Source organism: Ailuropoda melanoleuca, chromosome 12 (assembly GCF_002007445.2).
Source record: "Ailuropoda melanoleuca isolate Jingjing chromosome 12, ASM200744v2, whole genome shotgun sequence".
NCBI classification, from domain to species: Eukaryota; Metazoa; Chordata; class Mammalia; order Carnivora; family Ursidae; genus Ailuropoda; species Ailuropoda melanoleuca.
The window spans coordinates 69,354,075-69,365,793 of NC_048229.1; the positions used below are offsets into that span (position 1 = coordinate 69,354,075).

General features: G+C 43.2%; 1 protein-coding gene across 5 annotated transcripts in view; it reads right to left on the reverse strand.

The window, feature by feature from the left end:
• Window positions 1-11,719, reverse strand: part of WDR59 (WD repeat domain 59) — an 87,071-nt gene that overhangs the window by 58,496 nt on the left and 16,856 nt on the right. For all 5 annotated transcript variants that reach the window (XR_004629060.1, XM_019807879.2, XM_002927134.4 and 2 more), the window contains exons 2-3: window positions 8,607-8,656; window positions 4,034-4,169 (exon numbers count right to left, since the gene is read on the reverse strand). Coding sequence is in view for 4 of the 5 variants with exons in the window: in XM_019807879.2 (XP_019663438.1) it covers window positions 4,034-4,169; window positions 8,607-8,656 (186 nt within the window). In the remaining variant the exon portion in view is untranslated. The remainder of the gene's footprint in view (window positions 1-4,033; window positions 4,170-8,606; window positions 8,657-11,719) is intronic.

Consider the following 11,719-nt stretch of genomic DNA (forward strand, 5'->3'; position numbering starts at 1 on the left):
CGCTTTAAAAACACACATGCATGAGAAAGAAAACAGAACTAACACCAAAGGGGTGTCTTAGAAAGCAAAATTATACAAGATTCCTTGAAATATGCCTATACCGAATTTCTTAAAGGGTTAAGTAAAAAGACAGAGGAAAAACTGGCCAGAAGAAACCACACTATAATAGGGAAAGGAGGAAAGAAAAAGCTACATTTCACTGAAAGAAACTACAAGCCAGCAAAATATCCAAATATCATGAACTTATGAAACACACCAAAAGTGAATAAAGATTATAATAGTCTGTTTACTAATAGATATCTAATAATTTCTGAACTGATATAGAAGATGCAGGTACATTAATAACTATATATTACCAGACTGATTTTCATTTTAGCTCAGAGACAGACAGATGTACAAATTCTGAGGTTTTTATCCAGAAACGCCAATTTCCAATTCTAAATAGGTAAGGTTCCTGGTCAAAAGGTTAGGATTCAAAACAGCTTCCAGTGGGAACAGGAACGAGAAGTAAAGTCCCCTCATCTTACAATACTATCCCCTGCCATTTCCAGAGGCTCTGCTAGTGCCAGTCCACACACTAGGAATCATAAGAGCCCTGCCCCCTGCTCTTTCACACCATGCTGCACACTGGCTGCCATCACCCACGTTACAGGGGAGGCAGAGTTGGGAGAGCACTAGGGATAAAATAGTGAGTGTCAAAACTAGGACTTGACCTCAGACGTGCCTAACTCCAAAGCTCTTTCTCCTGAAAAAGGCTGTCTTCCAACCAAGAGCAGTAAAAGAAAAAAATAAATAAATTGAACTTCATCAGAATCAAAACTTTCATATATCAAAGGACATTATCAATAAAGTAAAAAGACAATCTACAGAATTGGAGACATATTTGAAAATCATATCTCTGGGGCACCTGGGTGGCTCAGGGGGATAAACAGCCAACTCTCGGTTTTGGCTCAGGTCATGATCTCAGGGTCATGAGATCGAGCCCCGAGTTGGGCTCTGTGCTCAATGGGGAGTTTGCCTGTCCCTCTCCCTCTGCTCCTCTCCCTGCTCTCCCTATCTGTCTAAAATAAATAAATAAAACTTTCAAAAATCATCTCTCTGATAAGAATCCAGTATCAAGAATATATAAAGAACTCTGACAACTCGGCAGCAAGATGCTCAACATCACTAGTCATTAGGCAAATGTAAATGAAAACCACAGCGAGATATCACTTTATACCCACCACGATGGCTGCAATTTAAAAATTAAAGAAAAAAAGGGTGCCTGGGTGGCTCAGTCAGTTGAGCGTCTGCCTTTGGTTTGGGTCGTGATCTGGGAGTCCTGGGACGGGGGCCCTGTGTCAGGCTCCCTGCTCAGCAGGGAGTCTGTTTCTTCTCTCTCCCTCTGCCCCTCCCCCTTGCTTGTGCTCTCTCACGCACCCTCTCTCTCTCAAATAAATGAAATATTTTTAAAAATAAAAAAATAGGGGTGCCTGGGTGGCACAGCAGTTAAGCATCTGCCTTCAGCTCCCGGCGTTATGGGATCGAGCCCCACATCAGGCTCCTCCGCTATGAGCCTGCCTTCTTCCTCTCCCACTCCCCCTGCTTGTGTTCCCTCTCTCGCTGGCTATCTCTATCTCTGTCGAATAAATAAATAAAATCTTTAAAAAAAAATAGATAAAAATATAAATAAAATAAAAATTAAAAAATTAAAATTAAAGGAAAAAAACAGAAAACAATTTTGGTGAGGATGTAGAGAAACCGGAACCTTCATCNGAATAAATAAATAAAATCTTTAAAAAAAAATAGATAAAAATATAAATAAAATAAAAATAAAAATTAAAATTAAAGGAAAAAAACAGAAAACAATTTTGGTGAGGATGTAGAGAAACCGGAACCTTCATCCATTGCTGGTAGGACCATAAAACCATTCAGTTACTGTAGAAAACAGTCTGATCGTTCCTCAAAAAGTGAAACACAGACTTAGTATATGACCCTGCAATTCCACTCCTAAGTATATACCCAAAAGAACCGAAAACAAGTACTCAAAGAAGTACATGTACACACATGGTCATTTCTGCCTTACAACGGCCAGCCCAAATGTCTACCAATGAATGAACCGTTAAATAAACCTGTTACAGCCGTACAATGGAACAGTATTCGGCCATAAAAAGGAGTAAAGCACCGATTCATGCTACAACAGAGAAAAGAAGGTAGAGACAAAAGGCACGTATTGTATGGTTCCGTTTATATGAAATATCCAGAACAGATAAATCCACAGAGACAGAGCACAGACTGGTGGTTGCCAGGGGCTGTGAGGAGGGGGAATTCGGAGAAACTGCTAAATGGTAAGGTGTTTTACTTTGGAGTGATGGAAATGTTTGGGAACTAGAGAGGGGCATGGTTATATAACATCGTGAATGTAGTAAATGACATTAAATTGTCCACTTTAAAATGACTGTCAAAAAAATAAAAAGAAAAAAGAAAAGAAAACAACTGTCAAAAAAAGGGGGGGGCGCTATCTCACCGCTTATAAACAAATGCAGTGTTAATTCACCCAGGCCAAGTACTGACTAATCAGCCTAAATCAGTGGCTTCTAATCAGGGGCGATTTTGCTTCCCAGGGACATTTAACAACGTCTAGAGGCATCTTCAATTGTCATGATGACGGGGAGGGTGAAGAGGCCACAGGGACTTGTAGACAGAGACTAGGGATACTGCTTGATGTTTCACAATGCAAAGGGCAGCCCCTGCCACAAAGAATTATCTGGCCTGAGATGTCACTACTGCCAAGATTGAGGACTCCTGGACCAAATGATCAGGGCCTGAGGGTGAGAGGGGAGAGAAAGTCCTAAAGGTATAAACCGGGGCGCCTGGGTGGCACAGCAGTTAAGCGTCTGCCTTCGGCTCAGGGCGTGATCCCGGCATTATGGGATCGAGTCCCACGTCAGGCTCTTCCACTGTGAGCCTGCTTCTTCCTCTCCCACTCCCCCTGCTTGTGTTCCCTCTCTAGCTGTCTGTCTCTATCTCTGTCAAATAAATAAATAAAATCTTTAAAAAAAAAAAAATAAAGGTATAAACCAACAAAAAGAACATTGTTCCCAACACACGGGAAAGGGGTCGGGAATGGGAAAGCAGTAGACTGGCCCTCCCTCCTCCTTCGGAACAGTCCCCTAAACCAGCTCCACCTCAGACGTCTACGGTGAGAGTCAGACAGTCAGATTCTATTTTGGAAATGACGGGGAAGAGCAGCTTTTTGTTCCTTCTAAAGCTGACAACGTTGCTCTTCTTTCTCTTTCCTCAGATGCTTTCCTCTCACAGACTGTCATTTCTGATAAGAACAGACCCAGACAGCACCATGAATGGTTGCATCTCCTGGATGATAAGATGGGTTCCTTTAAATACAGTCCTCCTGGCCCAGTGCAAAAGGAGCCAAAGGTTTAGATTTCTAATTGTTCTAGGAGAATAGAATCCTAATAGAGAATCTGGCAAAAGATCCCAGAGATGATCTAGCCCACATCTTTTTTCGGTCATGAATCCCTTGGAAAATCTAATAAAACGTCTGAATCTTTTCCCTGGAAAAATTCACATATAAATAGGCATATAAAATCTCAGGGGGTTAGCTGATCTAATGAATCCCAATCAAGACAGAATCCCTTCCTTTGTGTGGAAGGGTGTGTGGAGTCTTCTGATCCCTCTGAAAGCAATGAAGGTCAGAGTCCCTGGCCAGTTACCTTTCTGCCAGTGAAAACATGTTCCTATCACACACAGAAATGGAGGCATCTACTCATTTCCCTTTCAAAATCTGGAGCCGCAGAAACACAAGACCCGACACCACAGGTGCCAGCAAATCTGCTCACGTCTACAAACACACATGCGTACATGTGTATATATCTGTCAGTAATTTGCTTCAATCTTCCTTTTAGAACCACCCATACTTCTTTTCTGCCTGAGCAGTGAGGGTTACATTCTCTTCTCTACATAGAACACAGACTTACTGGCCCCAGCTCACACTTTTAAAGGCCTTCTCCTGTAACTCTTTAAATGAGCTCACCGAAGCTGCAAAATAGTGTGCGAAGCTGTCATGAGGATTCCACTGCACAGCTCCAATGTCCCATTTGCTCTGGCGAGAGATCTTTCGGTGACCTTCGAAAGGGGCATCTAGATTAACGATGTATAAGAATCGGCGGCTAGGAAAACAACATCAACATTATAACGATATAACAGCATTAGCATTAAGACAGAAAAGCACATCTGGAATTACAAATGGTTTGCAAACAGCGCTCAAAAAATCCCCGGATGTGTATGACGTTTATCTACTGTGAAAGGCATACGAGTGACAAGAGGACGTCAAAGCGAGTTTAAGCAAGCAGGAGCCACATCCCTGTGAGAGAACGTGGCTTTCCCCCTGGATCCTTGGAAGTCTGATATCTGCCCACTGGATTCAGCTCCAAGCCTCTCTGGTCTTTCCCAATCATCCCACTAGGGTTGGTCCCTGCTTCCACACTACTCCCACTGTGTGGTTTATATTGTGACAGTAGCATTTATCTCTGTAGAACTACTGATGGTAAGCCTTCGGTCCTGAACCGACTGAGTGGAATAGGGACTGTGTCTCCAATCTCTACATGTCCCTCCGCACCAGGCACAGTGCTTTGCATTCAGTAAATGTGCGTTACACACATCACTCATCCCTTAGCCAACTATCCCTCAGAAAATATCAAATTCCCTTGCAAGTCGACGACCTGGTGAAAGCAACTAAATTAAGCCTATTGGGAAGGAAATAATAACCAATAAAGTAATAATGAAAATAACATACTAATAAGCACTGACAATGTTCAAGGTACCAATCAATATAAAGGCTCTGAAAACAGGAGTGTCTTGTGTTCACCTATCTTCCCTTTGCTTTAAGTGAAAAATCCTTGGTGTGTGAATCAACATCTCAGTGGCCATTAGCTGTCGTTAGATCCAAGCCCCTGGGTATCACTGAGGATAGGTGGGATCAATGATAAAGAAAAGGATTAATCGTCCCTGCTCAGAAGAGATAGGAAATGCAAGTTAAAATGGCACATAAAACTCTAGCAGAAACCCTACAAGAGAGGGTTGGGGGGAAGCAGGAAAACACAGGCAAGACACAAATTCACAGAACTTCCGGAACTTCTGGTGCAGAACAAAGATCTACAATCTCTGACCCCCTCCGAAGGAATCACCTGATCCTGTAGTAGGGAGGCTGGCATCTCTCCATTAGCACCAACAACAGGGAAAGGCCGAGAGCTATCCATATGGGGCCCGTGTCAACAGGGGAAATCAGAGGCATTACAGAGTAAAGGCAGCGCTGCAGAAAATGACCACTTCAGGATAAACACGTCTGACTGAACATCCATGTTTATCTTCGTCCCCCCCGAAGACTCACAAAAGGATAAAAACATAAAACAGAGAAACCCACAAAGACAAAGAGAGAGGAAGTGAACAGCACATGGACAAATGGCAACTGATGGAAAGAAAGCAAACACCCACGTGCCTATAGAGGGGAAGTGAATGAGAGGCAAGCTGATTCACGCTGTAGAACAGAGGCCGGCCCAGGAGCTGGAGGCTTCAGCCTATGGCTGGAGAACCAAAAGCAGAACAGAAGAGGCATCGTTTGAAAGAGCACTAAGGACAGCAGTTTATGCACACCACAGGGCCAGGTGACCACCTCTTCTCCACCCAGGTGGAGGGGACGACATGCTTTAGAGAAACGACTTGAGCGGAGCCCCAGACCTGGGACAACAGGCACAGCAGCGTGTAAGGATGAGTTGTGCTCAAAACAGGGCACGAGGTGGGAGTATGAGGCCCCCCGGCCTCTTTCCTACTCAGCACACCCAACACTGAGCTTTTGTCTTGGGACAATGACAAGTGACAAGAGAATTGTTCTCAGGGGAAAATGACCAGCACCCCCCCAAAAAAAGCAAGTAAGTTAAGAACATAGAACCCTGGAGTTAACGACATCTGGGCACCCTCTGAGAAAAGGGGTCTGGTTCCCACCCGATCTCCCTCCAATGAACCCCCACAGACACACATGTAAACTGATCACTCTTTGACAGTAACAGAGAGCCAGTGAGTATCAGTCACCAGAGGAAACACAAAGGACAGGAACCAACAGGATCAAAAGAAGAAAAAAAAAGGAAATAGGTAGTGTAGAGGAAAGAAGAAACCTAGAACGAACAATGACAGAGAGGTAAAAGAAGACAAGGTAAAGAACAGAGAACAAGAGAGAGCGCCTGGAAATGAAAAGCAGAACTGAAATAAAGAAATCTGATAAAAGAGTGGGAAGTTAAAGCTGAAGGAAACTCACAGAATGCAAAATAAAAAGGACAAAAAGAGAATTCACACAGGATATCCAACACGGACTAGAAGCAGCTCCAGGAAGAATGAGAGCAGGAAGTACAGGGGCAGAAATTACCAAAGACACAGTGCAGGAAAACTTCTCCAAACTGGAAGACACAGGCTTCCAGAATGAAAGGGCCTTCCGACAGTGCTCAAAATTACTCTGGACCTTAATCTGAAAGGAGATCATGAGGGCGTTATGTATTTGTAAATTTACTTGAGCTGTTCACTTAAGTACATACTTTATAGATTTTCAAGTTCAATGTAAGAATACGAAATGGTGAACCTTCAAGGTCTTGTTGAAAAATAAGATGGATATATATGTATCTAAGAGCACACCAAAACAGGAATGCTTGCCTGACTTCCAGTGAAGTGATCCCATTCCCTCCTAGGATGCTACAAATGACAATAGCCACATTGGTAAATGCAGAAAAATCCAACAATTGAGACACGGTTATTCCTTAGCACCTCTTGTATTTTATGAGTTGTTAATACGGCTACATGATGCCAAGTAAATTTATGATTCTGTTTAGATAAAACAAGGAATGATGTTAAAAAAATAAAATAATATAAAAAAGAGGAGCCCTCCAAGTGCCCAGCACAATGAATGAAAAAAAGACATACACCAAAGCAATCACAGTAAAAATTTCACACACCTGGAGGTAAAAGTAACACTAGAGACAAAGATAGCATTTTAAAGCTTCCAAAGACAAAAAATAGGTCACAAAGTCCAGAATCAGAATGGTATAGGAACTCTCAAAATTACTCTGAGAAAAGAACCCCAAATACTGATTCAACCCAAAAATTGTTATATAACTATATTGGAAGGAGGGGGAAGGTCATGTAAGGGACTCACAGAGGAAAATAAAAGTGCTAAATCCTCATCTATTTTAGGAAGTCAATTTGTTGTATCTATAATGGATAAATCAAGATACTGAGTATATGTATACTATTTGGAAAAATGGAGGCAACCCCAAGAAACAGCTAAAAGAGTCTCAATTAGTTGCTTCTAGTGAGTGGGATCAGTGGTAGGGAAAAGGTGAGGTAGGATTCTGCTGTCTGACAATATAACCCTTGTAATGCTATACTGACTTTTTCAATTAAATATATATATTCCCTTAATTTAAAAAAAAGGTATAAAAACTCAGTAGTTAATGAATAATATAACCCCAAAACCAGTGACCTGCACACTTGAAATGGGTAAATTGCATGGTCTGTGAATTATATCTCAATAAAGCTGTTTTTTTTTTTTTAAGTGAGTGCAGAGGTGGCAGTGGAGAGACATACAAATTGTTCCTTATCTGTGCATCCAGTATGACATAAGAAAATGGTATTGGTAACTGTCTCTGGGGAGAGGGGCCAAAGGGGGGAAGAAAACTTACTTCTTAATGTATAGCCTTTTGAATTATTTAAATGTGTGTTACATTTTTTAAGGTAAATTAAAAGATGATTTCAAAATAAAACAATGAAATAGAAAATAATTCATTAATTTATAAGTGGGTTCACGGGTGCCCTGGCTGGCTCAGTCAGAAAAGCACGTGACTTGATCTCCGGGTTGTGAGCTCGAGCCCCACGTTGGGTGCAGACACTACTTAAAAATAATATCTTTTTAAAAAAATTATAAATGGGTTCATAAACAACTAAGTTAATGAAAACAGAGCAAACTTAGAGAGGTAGTGACTATGAAAGGGGAGGGGAGAGTCTGGCCATTAAGTGGCATCACACTGAACAATGGTGATGTGATTAGCAAATGCTGGCATGGTGCTTTGTTGCCAGATCTTAAAAATGCTGGGCCAGAAGACACCACAGAAATTATGTAGTTCAATTTCTTCATAAAGAAATCAAATTCCTTCACAAGAAAACTGAAGTCCAGGGAGGCCAACAGGATAAATGGCCTGGGACTCATTAATTAATGGCATTGCCAAACTAGAACCCAGATGCCCTTGATCCTGGTAACTAACTGAGACCATACCAGAAAGCACTCTTCTGCAGAGTCTGTGCAATAAACAGAAAACTGCAATTCCAAGACCAAAGTTCCAGTCACAAAAATTTCAAAGGAATTTTATTGCTTACATGTTAGGGCAGAGACAAAAAGAGACTGCAAACAATCCCTCTAAATACCCCCGAGGTCACTAGGAGAGCAGAACTAAACTCTATGACCACAATCCTTACAGAGAAAGAGTATTTTCTAACTTCCCAGAAGCCTCTTGATTTGCAATTTGTTCCCAGAAATTGCAGCAGAGGAACACTGCAAGCTCACTTACCCGGAAAGCACAGCATGCTGCCCCAGACAGTCCACAGACATCGCAGTCGCCTGTGAGAGAGAACACACATTCAGTTCCGCTAGCAAAGCCAGCTCAGGCTGGAGAAGACAGGCAGGTAGTCACGTCGGGATCTTCCTCTTCCTAAGGCCCGGGGAAGTCCTAGTTGGCAGGTATGACTCGTGCTTACAGTGGATGCTTTTACCCCCTTCTAATCCTCAACCCCATCTCACACTCACCTGCCACAACGGGACGGTTGCTATCTGTTCCCCAACACCAGGATTACACACAAGCAACCTGGCGTATTCTAAATTGATAAGACATAATCTTAGGACCCTCAGAGAATCTAACTACCTCAGAGCTAACAAAGCTACTAAGACCCCTTCCAAACAAAACCTAACCTGGGACATCACACATGTACACACACACACACACATGCACACCCATGCACACACCATCCCAGGTCACCCCATCCCACCCCCTTTCCAAAGGGCATAGACTCCTCCTCCAAGCCAAATGGCAGGCAAGTGGTAATATTCAAATACCACCCGTGCTGAATCCATGGTCATAGTCTTGTTATTGAGATGCTCAGCTCCCATTTAATCTGAGATTTCTAGCACATTCTAATGATTTCCATTTCCCAGGTCTCCCAGTTCCTAGGGGGCACCATCTTTTCAGGATCCAATGTCCAATTCTCAAAAGACCAGACTGAATCAAATGAATTTGCATTCAGGCTGAAGCATGAGGGTGACTTTAATCATGGCAGTTATAGCCTTAAAGTCTCTTATTTGGACAAGTCCAAATCCTGCTGCATTCTCAGGACATTGTTGCTCATGCTCATACATCCTCAAGAAATATGTCACAGGTAATATCGGTGACGAGAAGCTACAGCGCTCTCACTGGAGGCTAAGACGTGATTGTTATGCACCCTTCATCCCACTAGAGTCGGGAGCAGAGAAAAGCCCAGCTGGAAAGGCAGGCAGTGAAATGCGATGCAATTTCCACACTCTTCTGAACAATTTGTAGACAAAGGTATGAAAGAAGGCAAGATGGTACCTCCAACTAGAGGCAGTACAATCTTTCTACAGGGTGTGTGGTAGACAGAATCTGAAGGTGGCTCCAACATTCTGGGCCCTTGGTGCACACACACACTCTCCCCATTATTCAAACACTAATTTAGGTGCTGTTGAGAAGGGATTTAGCAGACGTGATTAAGGACCCACATCGGCTGACCTTAAGATAAAGAGATCTGAAACAACCCAAATGGCCATCAGCAGGTGCATGGATAAACAAAATGTGGTATACACATACAATGGCCTACATACCATGATATGGATGAACCTTGAAAATATTATGCTAAGTGAAACAAGCCAGGCACACAAGAACAAATATTGCATGATTCCACTTACATGAGGTACTTAAGACAGGTAAATTCATAAAACCAGAAAGTAGAATAGAGGTGGCAGGGGGCGGGGAGTGGGGAGTTAATGTTTAATGAGTACAGAGTTTCTGTCTGAAATTTTTTTTAAAGATTTTATTTATTTATTTATTTGATAGAAAGAGAGCACAAGCAGAGGGAGCGGCAGGCGGAGAAGGAGAGGGAGCCGGATGCAGGGCTCAATCCCAGGACCTTGGGATCATGACCTGAGCCCAAGGCAGATGCTTAAACTGACTGAGCCACCCAGGCACCCCAGAGTTTCTGTTTGAGATGATGAAAAGTTCTTGACGGTTGTGGGGAGACAGAGAAACCCAATCCCATCAGCCCTTTAAATCGAGGTCTAGAGGTCAGAGACAGAGGCAGTCAGAGATTCTAAGGGTGAAGTATTTAATGTGAGGAACACTGTTGCTGACTGTGGAGAAGGTGGGACCGCATGGCAAGGCCCTGAAAGTGGCCTCTAGGAGCTGACAGTGACCCCTAAATAACAACCAGCAAGAAAACAGGGACCTCGGGGGCACCTGGGTGGCTCAGTCAGCTCAAGTCAAGATCTCACAGTCGTGAGGGGTGCCTGGGTGGCTCAGTCGTGAAACATCTGCCTTCGGCTCAGGGCATGATCCCGGAGTCCTGGGATCGAGCCCCATATCAGGCTCCTCCACTGGGAGCCTGCTTCTTCCTCTCCCGCTCCCCTTGCCTGTGTTCCCTCTCTCGCTGGCTGTGTCTTTCTCTGTCAAATAAATAAAATCTTTAAAAAAAAAAAATCTTAAAAAAAAAAAATCTCACAATCGTGGGATCCCACGCTGAGTGTGCCTCTGCCCTCCCCCCAACCCTCATACCCCCGCTCTCGGGTGCTCTCTCTCCCTCCCTCTCTCTCTCTCTCTCAAATAAACAAACAAAATAAATCTTTTAAAAAAGAGAAAGAAAAGGGATGGGTCGCTCATCTGGCTCAGTGGAAAGAGCATGCAACTCTTTTTTTTTTTTAAAGATTTTATTTATTTATTTGACAGAGATAGAGACAGCCAGCGAGAGAGGCGCTCATCTGGCTCAGTGGAAAAGAGGAAGAAGCAGGCTCATAGCGGAGGAGCCTGATGTGGGGCTCGATCCCATAACGCCGGGATCACGCCCTGAACCGAAGGCACACACTTAACCGCTGTGCCACCCAGGCGCCCCAGAGCATGCAACTCTTGATCTTGGGGTCATGAGTTCGAGCCCCATGTTGAGTGCAGAGATTACTAAAAAAAATAAATAAATAAATTTAAAAAATAATAAAAGATATCAAGCCTATTTTAAATAAATATATAATTTTTTTAAAAAGGAGCACCTGGCTCTGACTCAGTTGGTAGAGCACGTGACTCTAGATCTCAGGGGTCATGAGTTCAAGCCCTATGTTGGGAGTACAGCTTTCTTAAAAAATGAAAGAAAAAAAGGAAGAAAGGAGGGGAGGGAGGGAAAGGAAGAAAGAGAAATAAACAGGTATTGTTTCAAGCCACTAAGTTTGTGGTACAGTGATAAGAGAGTGGTCCACTAATAAGAATAATAATAATGATAATAAAAGTCAGGCCCTTGGGGCGCCTGGGTGGCACAGCGGTTAAGCGTGTCTGCCTTCGGCTCAGGGCGTGATCCCGGCCGTTATGGGATCGAGCCCCACATCAGGCTCCTCTGCTGAGAGCCTGCTTCTTCC